The 17897-nt window shown below is 26.5% G+C and overlaps 1 protein-coding gene across 15 annotated transcripts in view; it reads right to left on the bottom strand.

Moving 5' to 3' along the window:
- Positions 1-17897, bottom strand: part of LOC131677135 (complexin) — a 647935-nt gene that overhangs the window by 488176 nt on the left and 141862 nt on the right. The window contains exon 4 of one of the 15 annotated variants that reach the window (XM_058956776.1): positions 6861-6986. The exons of the other annotated variants lie outside the window; for them this stretch is intronic. Within the exon in view, the coding sequence (XP_058812759.1) occupies positions 6861-6932 (72 nt within the window). The 5' untranslated portion in view covers positions 6933-6986. The remainder of the gene's footprint in view (positions 1-6860; positions 6987-17897) is intronic. 15 annotated transcript variants of the gene reach the window in all.

The raw sequence follows: 17897 nt of genomic DNA, 5'->3' as shown, positions 1-17897 counted from the left end.
AACAACACATTAATGAGGCATACATTCAGTAAAGGTTAGACAGATATACGGCTCGAATATTCAGAGCCGTAGTGTGCGGTTGGCCCCCGCTAAGGGCGTCAGCCTCAGAAGGGCTCTGAAATCATGACCGGCTTTTTAATTTTTGTGAGGATAAATCATGAAATTAGTGAAGATAATGTGTCATTTCCAAGTGAACTGAACGCTGAAAAAGAAGAAAATGTAAGCAATAAAGGGTTGCAAAACTAATTCAATTTTTGCACAAAGAGAAACTGAGTCTGTTTTTAACTCCAACTGCTATTTTAACTGACTCCCCTATGTCAGAGTGATACTTGTCTAAAAGAGCACAATGATTAGTCGTAGTGAGTGGCGTAGCTCTTTTTAGTTTTTCTGCAAGAGTGCTTAGATCGTCTTTAACCCTTGATCATATGGACTCTCTCATAATAGGCATAACATTTTTTCAGCATTCTTAATGCAAGAGTCATCCTCACGATTATCAAACAGCCGAACAGGCAGACAATTCCTGTCAAAGAAAACGTAGTTAAACACCAAAGTTCATCCGATACGAGTTTGAAGGGAAACACAATTTTGTCCCATCCAGTGCGATATTTCCATTCAAAAATCCTTGCTCAATGAAGCAAAGGGACATTGAAACAGCCAAACCCGTGCTTCAGTAGATCCACGCACGATTTCGAATCAGTGACCCCACCGTTGATCTCAACTTTGTACGCGGACATTTAGACGCGATAGTCCTTCATACGATCAATCTTACAGAAACTTTCGATTAGAGGTCAGTAAAAAAGCTGAAACTATGTACAACGGAAAGTGAATGGCTATTTTCCTAGTTGATACCTTAAATGGACATTTCCGAATAAACTTTATACTAGTTCATAAAATTTTTTTACAAGCATCTTTAAGCAATATCACATGTTTCACAAAAATAGGCTTAGTGCATTAATTCATAAACTAGTAAAAAGTTTACAATCCAATCAGCCTAGGGGAGGGTATTTAAATTTGACGAAAAATTGTGAATCAAAATCAAGTAAAATTTTGATCTAATTCGTCAAAACATTGCTTAAAAATAATAACAAAAAATTACTAGAGCTTAATTATATGCTTTATCTAAAATCCATAAAAATCGAACTAATTTTTTACTAATTCCTACTTAATGGACTGCAATTCATCTGAAGTATGAATTAAATTTGTGTAGTTATAACTACGTGGTAAAAAACCGTGCGTAAATTTACGATTTACGAAAACCGCGACCGAGTTCCTAAAATTATGAAAAATAATCCACATATTCACGAAACTATTTGTGTTTCCAAAACAATAATTCGCCAATAATATATAGGGGAGAGTGGGTACACTTGATCCCAATTTTCTTTTTTTCTCATAACTTATCAAAGAAATAAAAATTTTAATTGCAAACTATGTCCTGTCAGAAATATTGAAGTCAGTTTTGAAAATCATGCTAAAACGAGGTTTTTGTAAAAACGTGTGGTAACTTGATCCCCTACGTACTAGGGTTAAAGAAATTAAGCACACTATGACTAATAAACACGAAAGTTCAGCTAATCACCAATCCTGATAAATTAATTAATAAAACTACCTTTTTAGATGCACGAATGTGTGTTTCGATATCGCAAACAACTTTGTGGAAGATTCCAAGAAGGTAGGAGAATCAATAAAAAGTGATCGCGAAAAAAACAATTTTAAGGGGTCTTCCATGTAATATATTAAAACTAGATATATGGTGTCTTCAGCAATTTCTTTTGTAGTAACATTTGCTACAACTTTGCCGAAGACACAATGTTCGAAAAAAAAATTTCGTATATCACTTATAGGTGAATTAATCACTGAACGGTATACTCCTGTGGATGTGCAATCATAAGGGCATCAACTTCTCCGAACAAACTATACTTCTAAAGTTTAGACGCTAGTAATTTTGAGCACGAAAACAACGTTTTAAAACACTGTGCCCAGAAGTGATTTTTTGAATTTTAGGAAAATTTTCTTATGCTTCAATTTGAACATTTTAGTTACTTAGACAAGATTTACAAAAATTCTACTAAACATTTAACATGTTCAGACAAGATTTGGTAAAGATTTTAATTGAATGAAAACAAGTAAGCCTCTGATTACAAGTTGACGAAAATTTGGAAAAGATTGGCAGAATTTATGGAAAGTTCACTAACAAGAATAATTTGTCTTTGTTTGAAATGATGTGCATCAACATTTTAATTTTTTTTTTATTTTAGAGGTTTTAACCTTAGAGTCATTCACCTCGGGTTAGAAAATCTCTTATGAAAAATCTCTAACCTTTAAATCAATTTACCAACTACGCTATGCCCGTCCCTCTAACACTTCAAATTGAGCTTAACTCAATTAATTACTAATTACACCCAGGTTTTTTTTACGCGGGGGATACGTACCGCGTAAAAAAAACCGCGTAAAAAAACCGCGTTAATTGGAAAATCCGCGTAAAAAAACCGCGTTAATTCGAAAATCCGCGTAAAAAACCGCGTTAATTGGAAAATCCGCGTAAAAAACCGCGTTAATCCGAAAATCCGCGTAAAAAACCGCGTTAATTGGAAAATCCGCGTAAAAAAAACCGCGTTAATCCGAAAATCCGCGCAAAAAAAACTCAGCAAAAGACTTAGAATATTTTTGGAAGTTTTTTTTGCGCGGATTTCGCAATTAACACGGTTTTTGCAAAAAATATTCTAAGTCCTTTTGAATGCAAAAGACTTAGAAGATTTTCGGAAAGATGGAAGAGACGGGTCTCGAAGATTCCTTATGGCCCGCACCCCAACAATATGGGTATTTTCGGAATGGTCTTGAAGAGTATGTGCCAGAAATTGATTTTTGACGTAATTTTGAAATAAAAGATGGCGACTTCCGGTTTAGCGAAATTCGCTATAACTCAATCAATATGGATATTTTCGGAATGGTCCTGAAGAGTAGGTGCTAGAAATTGATTTTTGACGCCATTTTGAAATCAAAGATGGCGACTTCCGGTTTAGCGAAATTCGCTATAACTCAATCAATATGGGTATTTTTGGAATGATCTTGAAGAGTAGGTGCTAGAAATTGATTTTTGACGCCATTTTGCAATCCAAGATGGCGACTTCCGGTATAGCGAAATTCGCTGTAACCCAATCAATATGGGTATTTTCGGAATGGTTTTGACGAGTAGCAGACAAACGTCGATGTTTGCCGTCATTTTAAAATTCTAGATGGCGACTTTCGGTTTACCGAAATTCTCGCATGAAAAATTTGGGCAATCGTCTTAATCACTCTAAAATATAAGATCTAATCATAAACCAGCAAAATGCAAAATATTTTTATGCGTTCATCCAGGAAAGTGCGGTGAGAATGGAAGAGAGAGAGAAGAAAGAGACGTATGTGGTGTGAGTTGGGGGTTTGAATTTATTCAAATTAAACATATTGCTTAAATTTAAGTAAATTCAACTGTTTAATTAAAACTATTTGTACTACAACTTCAGCTTCCAAAAATACCAATATTGATTGGGTTATAGCGAATTTCGCGAAATCGGAAATCGCCATCTTGGATTTAAAAATGGCGTCAAAAATCAATTTTTGGAACCTACTCGTTAAGATCATTCCAAAAACACTCATATTGATTGGGTTATAGCGAATTTCACTGAACCGGAAGTCGCCATCTTGGATTTCAAAATGACGCCAAAAATCAATTTCTGGAACCTACTCTTCAAGACCATTCCGAAAATACCCATATTGTTGGGGTGCGGGCCTTAAGGAATCTTCCAGACCCGTCTCTTCCATCTTTCCGAAAATCTTCTAAGTTTTTTGCATTCAAAAGGACTTAGAATATTTTCTGCCAAAACCGTGTTAATGGCGAAATCCGCGCAAAATAAAAACTGCCAAAATTCTTCTAAGTTCTTTGCATTTAAAAGGACTTAGAAATTTTTTTCAGAAAAAAGTCTAAGTCTTTTGCATTCAAAAGGAATATTTTTACAAAAACCGCGTTAATTGGAAAATCCGCGTAAAAAAACCGCGTTAATTGGAAAATCCGCGTAAAAAAAACCTCGTAAAAAAACCGCGCAAAAAAAACCGTGTAAAAAAACCTGGGTGTACATAAATGTCAAACTGACGAATTTATCGTCAAAAAATAGTTCAAATTTGACAAAAATTCGATTAAAATTCCACTGAAATCCGACTAATATTTTTACTTCCTGCAACTCAATAGAGTTAAAATAAGTTTAAGTTTTACTTATTTCGACGGATTCTTGGTGGGTCAATTTGGGATAATGGTTATCCTTCGCCTTAATAAGTTAAATCTAGCTTTAACCTTTTCAGTGAATTTATTATTTTGTTATTAATATATAAAAAAAATAATAAATTTTAAAGGCGAAGGATAATTTGATGGGACTTCGGTCATAACCAGATACTTTCGGAAACTAAACCTAATTCAATAAATAATTCAAATATAGTAAAAAAAATAATAAATTTCACCTAATTAAATAAAAATTGTTACTATTATTGATTTTAAAATCAAAATTGGAAATTGTTTTATTGGCGAGCATTTGAAAAAATGAATTGATTGAATATATGAGAAGCTTTCAAGCACCCCGCGTATAAATCTATAAATCTCAATTTAATCAAAAATTTATTTAGATTTTTGCGAAAATTTGAATTTAATTGAATGGTACCTAAAAAATCTATTTTACCTCATAATGCCGGCAACTCTCTCAAATTCCTATAAAAATACTAACTCAATTTCGACAAACATTTTACTAAAATTTGACAAAATTTAGATTAAAATTATTAGTAAATAAACTATTTTTTTTTTGTTTAACTAGTCGATTTCAACCAAAATCCTTCTAATAGTGAACATGGTAGATATACAGACAAAATAACCTAATAAGATAAAAGATAATTTATAGGACTTTAAAAAAAACTCTCATAAATAATACTTAAAGAAATTTGGAAAAAAAATTTAAGAAATTGGTCATTATTGAATACAACCGGACACTGAACTTAATTTCAACATATCTATAAAAATAGCTAAGAGTTGATCAAAATTTTACCTTAAATTTGATAAAAATTCGACAAAGATTTATTCAATTAAAAAATCTGGCAAAGATTTGACTAACATTTTACCATAATGTTTATAAAGGAGTATCAAATTCGATAAAAAAAATTGCAATTTGATCATATTTATATTGTCGATAGATTTAATTTGGACAGAAATTTCAGAAAATTGAAATAAACCCATTGAAAGTGTGAAAATGATCGCCCGGAGCACTACCATTATGACTAGAATTTAATTTATTATTAATTTTTTGCGGAAAGCTGATTATTACATTTATTGAAATTAAAAACAATTCCAACGATAATTATATAAACTGAAGATGACGGATCTTGCTATTAAATCTAATGCGATTAAATCCTTATTAAATTTGCAAAAGGGCGAATAAGATTTGTAAACAAACTTTTATTTTGATGGTTTCTTTTAATTTACTATAATTTCGAAGCAGAAAACAATTGAAATTACTTCTACGAAGGGTAAAAATTTACATTAACGCATATTTTTCATGAAATTCAACTCTGCAGCAGACTAATGAGCGAAACAAGTTTGTTTACAAAAAACACTTTCGCCCTTTTGACGAATTAATATTGAAATCTAATGTGTATGTGAAATGGTACAAGATTAAAGGAACATCGCAATATGATGTTAATAACATTGAGAAATTGCTAGGTTGAACCGTCTCCAAGACAAAAAATTTTGAATGAAAGTTATACACCTCTTATGCTCGAAATAGTACGACGTTGTAAAAGCGCAAAAAAACTTATTACTCGGCCAGCAATTTGTAGCAATGGAACGAAAATGAAGCTCTTTTATCAAAAATCTTGGGGTGCCTGAATGATATTGTGGAAAGCCAACAGGTCGTAGAAACGTGAACCATTGTAACAATTTCGTGGAAAGACTGTTTCGACGCATATTTGATAAACAGTGGCACCAGAAGATTGCCTTCTCTGTGGTCATTATGAAGATCTTGTACCACAATCACTGAATTAGCGGCTCCCTGCATTACTTTTAACGAAATCTTTCCCAGAATTAATGTTATCACTATAAAATCATTAAAGTTATCGAACGTTCCCGAAATTCATAAGTTACGTTATAAAAGAACTATTTACTACAGTGAAGATTAGTTTTTTACACTCCAGAAGCTGTTAAAAAATTCTTTTGGATCATAGACATAGCTTATTATTAATTTTTATTATTTATTTTAAATTTATTTTAAGTGCGAAATTGGTTCGGTTCGTCTGCTAGAGACCAATTGTCACTGTATTAGTACTCAATACGCTTTTTTCTAATTCAAAATGATATGTCTATATTTTATACCATAACATCGCATTACCCTCGATTAAATTTACAAGATAATAATCCAAGCGATCTTCGCTCCCCAAAATTAGTTTCGGTATCAATTTTCGGCGAATTTTTTTCTTGTCCGAATCATCTTCGGGCTCATTGCAACGAACTCAACATACACATCATCATTCAAATTCCAATTTTCCGCTCTACATGCTAAACAGTATGAAAGGAACCGAAACCTCGCTAAGTTAGACAAACTTGCAACATGGTAGAAGGTAGACAACAATTAATTTCGCATCAGTTCCGCACGCTTGAGCAAACTCAGTCGACAATAGACTAGCAGCACACGCGTTACCTAGCATCATCATCGCTGCTGTTGAGTTGAGATGATAAAGACACTACACATCGCCGCATCACTCGCGCGCGCTTGTGTGTGTGTGTGTGCTAGTCCGACTGCAGCTGATCAAAATCGAACAAATTTTTTCGATGTTTTTGCATAGCTTACATATGCATGACCTTGTAGCGCTGCTGAACCCCGTTCGATGTTGGAAGGCGGAAGGGAGCTACTACACGACATGGTTGGTGCCCACTGCTGAATGGCCGTATCGTTTGAAGAGGCTCGTCCACTTACCTGAAAGGGAAATGAGAAGAAGAAGAAGAAAATGAATTAATATGCGTGTTATTTGGCTTTGAAAATCAACTTAGATTGTTGCGATGATTAGGTTACGAATGAATCTACGAAAATCGTCTGGTTGGGTGTCGTCGGAAGCCCTAATGCGTGTAATTGAGATGATCTTAATTATGGACACAAATACAACCGAATTGATGTTTAATTCTACTTCAAACGATGGCAGCTATAAAATAGTACGGACACTTCCTGTGAACAATACCATACATCTCAGCCTGACAGCCTAATCACTACGTGATCCCACTGACACACACGGCAACATTCCGATGCTAAAATCAGCTAATTCCAATATCCATAGAAACTACCAAACTTGCTGCGGTTGGTTGCGACCATTCAATAAATCAATGTACAAAAGTGTTTCCACCTCGACTAATCGCGGCACCGTTTTTTTGGCTGCCACAGCTGTACCATCCTCGGCACTATGTTTGGGTTCGATCTTTGCCGGATTTTGGAATGCTTATTAGCGACATTAGCGGAAAACCTGTTTCAGTCAGTGTCTCTTCTAACTAGAAGTAAATGGTAGGTAAATACACATTGAGAAAGATCGAGCTCCTCTGCCGGGCCAATCGACGAAGCGTTCATCCCAAATAGGGATCCCTGATCGGAAGATTTGCATTGAGAGATATAGTATTGTGGAGCGACGACCTGTTCCGAGGTCAAGTGGTTCCGAGTGAAGTCGAAAATTATGGTATGTTTATTAAATGATTCTTAAAGGAATCTAGAATTATTATAAAAGGATTTCAAAATAATTTTGTAATTATTATAAAGACTCTAAAATGATTCTAACATAAATCTAAAATAATTCTTGAACAATTCTAAAATGATTCTTATAATTAAAAATATTCTGAAATGATTCTACATTGATTCAAAACTGAATCTAAACAATTCTTAAATGACACTAAAATTACTTGATTTTGAAATAAATCTAAAATGATCTGAAATCTGAAATCAAATATATTAATATTTTAAAATTATTCTGCAACGATTATAAAATTATTCCTAAATGAATGTTAAAAAAAATCTAAATGACTCTTAAATAATTCTAAAATATATCTAAAGTGATCTAAATGATCTTAAAATTATTTTCAAATAGATCAAAATTCTGAAATGTTCCTAATTTTTTTCCGAAATTAATTAGCATTTATAAATGATTTTATAATGATCCTCGAAGGAATCTAAAATAATTTTAAAATGCTTTTAAAAAAATCAAAACGTGTAAAATCGAAAAGAGCGATGGCAATTGCTGCTTCACAAAAATGCCCTGGACAAAAACACAAATTATTAATTCATATTGTGGTAAAGGCCCCAAACGGACCGAAACATTGGGTAGACAAAAAAAGATCTGCAAAATTTCCGTGAAGCTGTTTTTCTGCATTTCTTTTTTTTCTGTTCATGCTTTCATGTATTCCTATTTCTGTTGTACTGTCATCATGTCTGACTGTGTATTAATGTACCTATTTTTAGGCCCTTCTGTTTTCCTGGATTTTTAGCTTGCTGCGTTTCTGCCACTCCATAATCCTGACTTTCTTTATTTCTGTCTTTTTCAATCTATTCGTTATTTGACTTTTAGTCTTTCCTTTATAGTTTCGATTTCCTTACTTTGTCTAATAGAATTTTAGTTAACGAGTTTTAGCCTTTAAACCTATGCATGTTTAAATCTTTACTGTTTTAGTTATTCAACCTTAAATGTTTTCTTCTTTTAGTCGCTTTTGTCGTTTTCGTCATTTTTTTGCGGCAAAAGCCATGCCGTTTTAACGTTTTTGTCATTTCTAGATTTGTCCTTTTTTGATTTTTTGTGATCTTTTGTCATTTTCGCCACTTCCGCCATTTTTGCCATTCTGTAATTTTTGTCAATTATGCCAATTATTTTATTTATACCATTTTTGTAATATAGTATATTTTGTATTTTTCGTAACTTGCCATTTTTGTCATTTCTGTAATTTTTGTTATTTTTTGTCACATTTCGACATATTGGTTATATTTGTCATTTTTGTTCTTTTTTGTATTTTTTCTATAATTTTGATCATTTTTGTAATTTTAATTTTGTACTTTTGGTAATTTTTGCAATGTTTGTAATACATGTAACATTTTCAATTTCTGCATTTTTTGTAATTTTTGCAACTTTTGTAATTTTTGAGATATTTTTTGTAATTTATGTATTTTGTGCAATTTTTGTACATTTTTTTTGTACATTTTGGGTGCATTATCCCATGTTTGCAATTTTTATAATTTTGGAGCTTTTTGCAAATTTTCTGATTTTTACGCTTGTAATTTTCATAATCTTTGCGATTTTAATGATTTTAAAATTTTTACAATGTTCATTAATTTTAAACATTTTCATTATTTTCAAAAAATGTTGCAATTTCAATTTTTTCCAAATTTTTAATTTTTGCTATTTTTGTTTTTCACGTCAGTTTCATGATTTTGGCAATTTTTTAGTTTCTGTAATTTTTGTAATGTTTGCATTTTTTGTAATTTTGTAGTTCTTTGCATTTTTTCATGTTTGTCACTTTGTAATTTTTGTTAATTTTCTGTTTTATCTTATTTTTGTTGTGTTATCTCGTTGTCTTGTTGTCTTTTCATTTCTTTGCCTTTTGTTCTTTTTTGTCTTGCTTTTTTATGTTTTTTTCTGTTTTCCTTTTTGCCATTTTTGTCAATTTTGTAATTTTTGTAATTTTTGTAATTTTTGTAATCTTTGTAATTTTTGTAATTTTTGTAATTTTTGTAATTTTTGTAATTTTTGTAATTTTTGTAATTTTTGTAATTTTTGTAATTTTTGTAATTTTTGTAATTTTTGTAATTTTTGTAATTTTTGTATTTTTTGTAATTTTTGTAATTTTTGTAATTTTTGTAATTTTTGTAATTTTTGTAATGTTTGTAATTTTTGTAATTTTTGTAATTTTTGTAATTTTTATTTTTTGTAATTTTAGTAATTTTAGTAATTTTTGTAATTTTTGTAATTTTTGTAATTTTTGTAATGTTTGTAATTTTTGTAATTTTTGTAATTTTTGTAATTTTTGTAATTTTTGTAATTTTTGTAATTTTTGTAATTTTTGTAATTTTTGTAATTTTTGTAATTTTTGTAATTTTTGTAATTTTTGTAATTTTTGTAATTTTTGTAATTTTTGCAATTTTTGTAATTTTTGTAATTTTTGTAATTTTTGTAATTTTTGTAATTTTTATAATTTTTATAATTTTTGTAATTTTTGTAATTTTTGTCATGTTTGTCATTTTTGTAATTTTTGTAATTTTTGTAATTTTTGTAATTTTTGTAATTTTTGTAATTTTTGTAATTTTTGTAATTTTTGTGATTTTTGTAATTTTTGTAATTTTTGTAATTTTTGTAATTTTTGTAATTTTTGTAATTTTTGTAATTTTTGTAATTTTTGTAATTTTTGTAATTTTTGCAATTTTTGTAATTTTTGTAATTTTTGTAATTTTTGTAATTTTTGTAATTTTTGTAATTTTTGTAATTTTTGTAATTTTTGTAATTTTTGTAATTTTTGTAATTTTTGCAATTTTTGTAATTTTTGTAATTTTTGTAATTTTTGTAATTTTTGTAATTTTTGTAATTTTTGTAATTTTTGTAATTTTTGTAATTTTTGTAATTTTTGTAATTTTTGTAATTTTTGTAATTTTTGTAATTTTTGTAATTTTTGTAATTTTTGTAATTTTTGTAATTTTTGTAATTTTTGTAATTTTTGTAATTTTTGTAATTTTTGTAATTTTTGTAATTTTTGTAATTTTTGTAATTTTTGTAATTTTTGTAATTTTTGTAATTTTTGTAATTTTTGTAATTTTTGTAATTTTTGTAATTTTTGTAATTTTTGTAATTTTTGTAATTTTTGTAATTTTTGTAATTTTTGTAATTTTTGTAATTTTTGTAATTTTTGTAATTTTTGTAATTTTTGTAATTTTTGTAATTTTTGTAATTTTTGTAATTTTTGTAATTTTTGTAATTTTTGTAATTTTTGTAACTTTTGTAATTTTTGTAATTTTTGTAATTTTTGTAATTTTTGTAATTTTTGTAATTTTTGTAATTTTTGTAATTTTTGTAATTTTTGTAATTTTTGTAATTTTTGTAATTTTTGTAATTTTTGCAATTTTTGTAATTTTTGTAATTTTTGTAATTTTTGTAATTTTTGTAATTTTTGTAATTTTTGTAATTTTTGTAATTTTTGTAATTTTTGTAATTTTTGTAATTTTTGTAATTTTTGTAATTTTTGTAATTTTTGTAATTTTTGTAATTTTTGTAATTTTTGCAATTTTTGTAATTTTTGTAATTTTTGTAATTTTTGTAATTTTTGTAATTTTTGTAATTTTTGTAATTTACAAAAATTACAATGTAATTTTGGTAATTTTTGTAATTTTTGTAATTTTTGTAATTTTTGTAATTTTTGTAATTTTTGTAATTTTTGTAATTTTTGTAATTTTTGTAATTTTTGTAATTTTTGTAATTTTTGTAATTTTTGTAATTTTTGTAATTTTTGTAATTTTTGTAATTTTTGTAATTTTTGTAATTTTTGTAATTTTTGTAATTTTTGTAATTTTTGTAATTTTTGTAATTTTTGTAATTTTTGTAATTTTTGCAATTTTTGTAATTTTTGTAATTGTTGTAATTTTTGTAATTTTTGTAATTTTTGTAATTTTTGTAATTTTTGTAATTTTTGTAATTTTTGTAATTTTTGTAATTTTTGTAATTTTTGTAATTTTTGTAATTTTTGTAATTTTTGTAATTTTTGTAATTTTTGTAATTTTTGTAATTTTTGTCATGTTTGTCATTTTTGTAATTTTTGTAATTTTTGTAATTTTTGTAATTTTTGCAATTTTTGTAATTTTTGTAATTTTTGTAATTTTTGTAATTTTTGTAATTTTTGTAATTTTTGTAATTTTTGTAATTTTTGTAATTTTTGTAATTTTTGTAATTTTTGTAATTTTTGTAATTTTTGTAATTTTTGTAATTTTTGTAATTTTTGTAATTTTTGTAATTTTTGTGATTTTTGTAATTTTTGTAATTTTTGTAATTTTTGTAATTTTTGTAATTTTTGTAATTTTTGTAATTTTTGTAATTTTTGTAATTTTTGTAATTTTTGTAATTTTTGTAATTTTTGTAATTTTTGTAATTTTTGTAATTTTTGTAATTTTTGTAATTTTTGTAATTTTTGTAATTTTTGTAATTTTTGTAATTTTTGTAATTTTTGTAATTTTTGTAATTTTTGTAATTTTTGTAATTTTTGTAATTTTTGCAATTTTTGCAATTTTTGTAATTTTTGTAATTTTTGCAATTTTTGTAATTTTTGTAATTTTTGTAATTTTTGTAATTTTTTGTAATTTTTGTAATTTTTGTAATTTTTGTAATTTTTGTAATTTTTGTAATTTTTGTAATTTTTGTAATTTTTGTAATTTTTGTAATTTTTGTAATTTTTGTAATTTTTGTAATTTTTGTAATTTTTGTAATTTTTGCAATTTTTGTAATTTTTGTAATTTTTGTAATTTTTGTAATTTTTGTAATTTTTGTAATTTTTGTAATTTTTGTAATTTTTGTAATTTTTGTAATTTTTGTAATTTTTGTAATTTTTGTAATTTTTGTAATTTTTGTAATTTTTGTAATTTTTGTAATTTTTGTAATTTTTGCAATTTTTGTAATTTTTGTAATTTTTGTAATTTTTGTAATTTTTGTAATTTTTGTAATTTTTGTAATTTTTGTAATTTTTGTAATTTTTGTAATTTTTGTAATTTTTGTAATTTTTGTAATTTTTGTAATTTTTGTAATTTTTGTAATTTTTGTAATTTTTGTAATTTTTGTAATTTTTGTAATTTTTGTAATTTTTGTAATTTTTGTAATTTTTATAATTTTTGTAATTTTTGTAATTTTTGTAATTTTTGTAATTTTTGTAATTTTTGTAATTTTTGTAATTTTTGTAATTTTTGCAATTTTTGTAATTTTTGTAATTTTTGTAATTTTTGTAATTTTTGTAATTTTTGTAATTTTTGTAATTTTTGTAATTTTTGTAATTTTTGTAATTTTTGTAATTTTTGTAATTTTTGTAATTTTTGTAATTTTTGTAATTTTTGTAATTTTTGTAATTTTTGTAATTTTTGTAATTTTTGTAATTTTTGTAATTTTTGTAATTTTTGTAATTTTTGTAATTTTTGTAATTTTTGTAATTTTTGTAATTTTTGCAATTTTTGTAATTTTTGTAATTTTTGTAATTTTTGTAATTTTTGTAATTTTTGTAATTTTTGTAATTTTTGTAATTTTTGTAATTTTTGTAATTTTTGTAATTTTTGTAATTTTTGTAATTTTTGTAATTTTTGTAATTTTTGTAATTTTTGTAATTTTTGTAATTTTTGTAATTTTTGTAATTTTTGTAATTTTTGTAATTTTTGTAATTTTTGTAATTTTTGTAATTTTTGTAATTTTTGTAATTTTTGTAATTTTTGTAATTTTTGTAATTTTTGTAATTTTTGTAATTTTTGTAATTTTTGTAATTTTTGTAATTTTTGTAATTTTTGTAATTTTTGTAATTTTTGTAATTTTTGCAATTTTTGTAATTTTTGTAATTGTAATTTTTGTAATTTTTGTAATTTTTGTAATTTTTGTAATTTTTGTAATTTTTGTAATTTTTGTAATTTTTGTAATTTTTGTAATTTTTGTAATTTTTGTAATTTTTGTAATTTTTGTAATTTTTGTCATGTTTGTCATTTTTGTCATTTTTGTAATTTTTGTAATTTTTGTAATTTTTGTAATTTTTGTAATTTTTGTAATTTTTGTAATTTTTGTAATTTTTGTAATTTTTGTAATTTTTGTGATTTTTGTGATTTTTGTGATTTTTGTGATTTTTGTGATTTTTGTAATTTTTGTGATTTTTGTGATTTTTGTGATTTTTGTGATTTTTGTGATTTTTGTGATTTTTGTGATTTTTGTAATTTTTGTAATTTTTGTAATTTTTGTGATTTTTGTGATTTTTGTGATTTTTGTGATTTTTGTGATTTTTGTGATTTTTGTGATTTTTGTGATTTTTGTGATTTTTGTGATTTTTGTGATTTTTGTGATTTTTGTGATTTTTGTGATTTTTGTGATTTTTGTGATATTTGTGATTTTTGTTATTTTTGTTATTTTTGTCATTTTTGTTATTTGTCATTTTTGTTATTTGTCATTTTTGTCATATTTGTCATATTTGTCATATTTGTCATTTTTGTCATTTTTGTCATTTTTGTCATTTTTGTCATTTTTGTCATTTTCGTCATTTTTGTCATTTTTGTCATTTTTGTCATTTTTGTCATTTTTGTCATTTTTGTCATTTTTGTCATTTTTGTCATTTTTGTCATTTTTGTCATTTTTGTCATTTTTGTCATTTTTGTCATTTTTGTCATTTTTGTCATTTTTGTCATTTTTGTCATTTTTGTCATTTTTGTCATTTTTGTCATTTTTGTCATTTTTGTCATTTTTGTCATTTTTGTCATTTTTGTCATTTTTGTCATTTTTGTCATTTTTGTCATTTTTGTCATTTTTGTCATTTTTGTCATTTTTGTCATTTTTGTCATTTTTGTCATTTTTGTCATTTTTGTCATTTTTGTCATTTTTGTCATTTTTGTCATTTTTGTCATTTTTGTCATTTTTGTCATTTTTGTCATTTTTGTCATTTTTGTCATTTTTGTCATTTTTGTCATTTTTGTCATTTTTGTCATTTTTGTCATTTTTGTCATTTTTGCCATTTATGTCGCTTTTGTCATTTTTGTCATTTTAGTCATTTTAGTCATTTTAGTCATTTTTGTCATTTTTGTCATTTTTGTCATTTTTGTCATTTTTGTCATTTTTGTCATGTTTGTCATTTTTGTCATTTTTGTCATTTTTGTACTTTTTGTACTTTTTGTAATTTTTGTAATTTTTGTAATTTTTGTAATTTTTGTAATTTTTGTAATTTTTGTAATTTTTGTAATTTTTGTAATTTTTGTAATTTTTGTAATTTTTGTAATTTTTGTAATTTTTGTAATTTTTATAATTTTTGTAATTTTTGTCATGTTTGTCATTTTTGTAATTTTTGTAATTTTTGTAATTTTTGTAATTTTTGTAATTTTTGTGATTTTTGTGATTTTTGTGATTTTTGTGATTTTTGTGATTTTTGTGATTTTTGTGATTTTTGTGATTTTTGTGATTTTTGTGATTTTTGTGATTTTTGTGATTTTTGTGATTTTTGTGATTTTTGTGATTTTTGTGATTTTTGTGATTTTTGTGATTTTTGTGATTTTTGTGATTGTTGTGATTTTTGTGATTTTTGTGATATTTGTGATATTTGTGATTTTTGTTATTTTTGTTATTTTTGTTATTTTTGTTATTTTTGTTATTTTTGTCATTTTTGTTATTTTTGTTATTTTTGTCATTTTTGTCATTTTTGTCATTTTTGTCATTTTTGTCATTTTTGTCATTTTTGTCATTTTCGTCATTTTTGTCATTTTTGTCATTTTTGTCATTTTTGTCATTTTTGTCATTTTTGTCATTTTTGTCATTTTTGTCATTTTTGTCATTTTTGTCATTTTTGTCATTTTTGTCATTTTTGTCATTTTTGTCATTTTTGTCATTTTTGTCATTTTTGTCATTTTTGTCATTTTTGTCATTTTTGTCATTTTTGTCATTTTTGTCATTTTTGTCATTTTTGTCATTTTTGTCATTTTTGTCATTTTTGTCATTTTGGTCATTCTTGTAATTTTTGTCATTTTTGTCTTTTTGTATTTCGTTTTGGTGTTTTTGTCTTGTCGTTTTCTTTGTTTCTGTATTTCCATTTTTCTGGCTTTCTTTTTTCAGTATTTCCCACTTCCTTTAGTTTTATTTTTTCCTACCTGTCTATATCTAATCTTTCTGTCTTTTCGTCTTCTGTCTATGCAAATCTTTCTAGCTGTCTTTATGGCTCTCTGTTTTTCTTTCTTTGAATCTGTCTGTCTTGTTGTATTTCTGTCTGTCGGTCTGTTTGTCTTATTGTCTTCTGTCTTTCTTTTTTCCGTTATCGTGTCTTTGTTTATTGATGTCTTTGTCTTTCTTGCGTTCGCAATTTTGTCATTGTCTGTCTATCTTTATTGTAGTTTAGCTTTCTGTATATCTTTTTATATGTAATTCTTTCAATCTATCTTTTTGTCTTTTTGTTATTTTGTCTATTTATAATTTTGTATTTTTGTGAGAAGATGGCTAGAGAAATATAATGTTTGTTCTCTTGCTTGTTATCCCTTTAATATATTTTCTTGCTTGTTATCCCTTTAATATATTTTTAATTTTTGTCTTTCTTTGTCTTTTTGACGTTCTTTTTAGTCTCTCTGTCTTTCTATTTTCCGTCTTTCTGTCTTTTTTTCTTATCTATTCATCCGTCTTTTTTGTTTTTTCGTCTTTCTGAGTTTCTATATTTTCGTTATTCTAGCTTTCTTTATTTCCATCTTTCTGTATTTCTGCTTTTTGTTTTATATTTTTGCCTTACTGTCTGTTTGTAATTCTGTCAATCGATCTTTCTGTCTTTCTGACTTCTGTGTATTTGCAATTCTTTACAGCTCCCTTTGTGTCTTTCTATTTAAATGGCGATGGGTCTTTTGTCAGGTTTTATTTCTGTCTGTCCGTCTTATTGTTTTCCTCTCAGTCTTTTTTTTTTCTTTTTCTATTTATGTCTGTCTTTTTTATCTTATTGTATTTCTAGCCTTCTGTATTTTTTGTCTTATGTTTTCTGCCTTTTTGACATTCTATCTTTCTGTAGTTCTATTTTTATGTCTTTCTGTCAATATGCAATTCTGTCATTCTATTTTTCCACCGTTCCTTCTCGCTGTCATTTTGTATTTCTGTTTTTCTATCTTTGAGTTTGTCCGTCTTGTATTTCTACCCGGCTGTTTTATAGTCTTCCTTTCCACCTCTATGTTGTTTTATTCAGTATTATTGTCTTCCTCTATCGATGTATTTCACTCATTGTTTGTGCTGTTGTATTGCGATTTTTCGTTTCTTTGTATATTTCTGTCTTTTGGTTTGCTTGTTTTAATTTTTTCAAATACTGTCTTTCTAATTTTTTGTATATCTGTTTTCAGTCTGTCTCTTTGTTTTTGCCTATGCCTTTTTCCTCTATTTCTTTGTTTCTATCTCTCAGTCTACCTTTCTTTTTTCAGTCTTTCTGTTTTTCTGGCTGTCTGTCGTTTGGCTCTCCTCGTTTTCTATCTTTTCCTCTTTATCATTCTGCCTATCTTTATTTCTACCTTTTCGCCTTTTCTTCTTTCTATCTCTTTATATTCCTTTCTTTCTTTTTTTAATTTTCTATCTTTTTGTAAGTCGCAGTGGTGGTATTCTAGGGTTTTATTGATCTGTCCTCTAATTCTACATGTGAACTCATTTCTAAGAATATGGATCCAATGTGCTTTCGGTAGACTTTACGATTCTTCTCTCTACCAGTTAATTTGTAAAAATCGCTCTTTTGCATATTTTCCTACCCATTCTGAATCTCGTCCCCGAGGATATATATTCAGCTATTAAAATTAGAATATCAAATCATTCCGATATTAATTCTGCCGAATCTCAGATCCCCTAGCAACTGACAACAGCGTAAAAAAATCGAGTGAACCCTTCTGATGAGTGGGCAGCACTTTACCGAATCCAAATGCCAACCAGCTCATGCCCTCATGCTGATCGGCTGGCTGACCTAATTCAATAGACGGGCGGGCTCTTTTGTTCGTTCACTGTCATAAACACTCTCTCTCACACACACACTCGGATTTCCGGCGGTTAGATAAAATGGAAGAAAAAAGTAGACCCAAAACTCATTTATTACAACAAAGTACCCTCGAACACCACTGTATGTAGGCGAGTGGACTGCTGCCCGCGATAGGATC

The sequence above is a fragment of the Topomyia yanbarensis genome, chromosome 1, assembly GCF_030247195.1.
Source record: "Topomyia yanbarensis strain Yona2022 chromosome 1, ASM3024719v1, whole genome shotgun sequence".
Taxonomy (NCBI): Eukaryota; Metazoa; Arthropoda; class Insecta; order Diptera; family Culicidae; genus Topomyia; species Topomyia yanbarensis.
The sequence above is the reverse complement of the archived record's forward strand: the minus strand, read 5'-3'. Positions and strand labels throughout refer to the sequence as shown.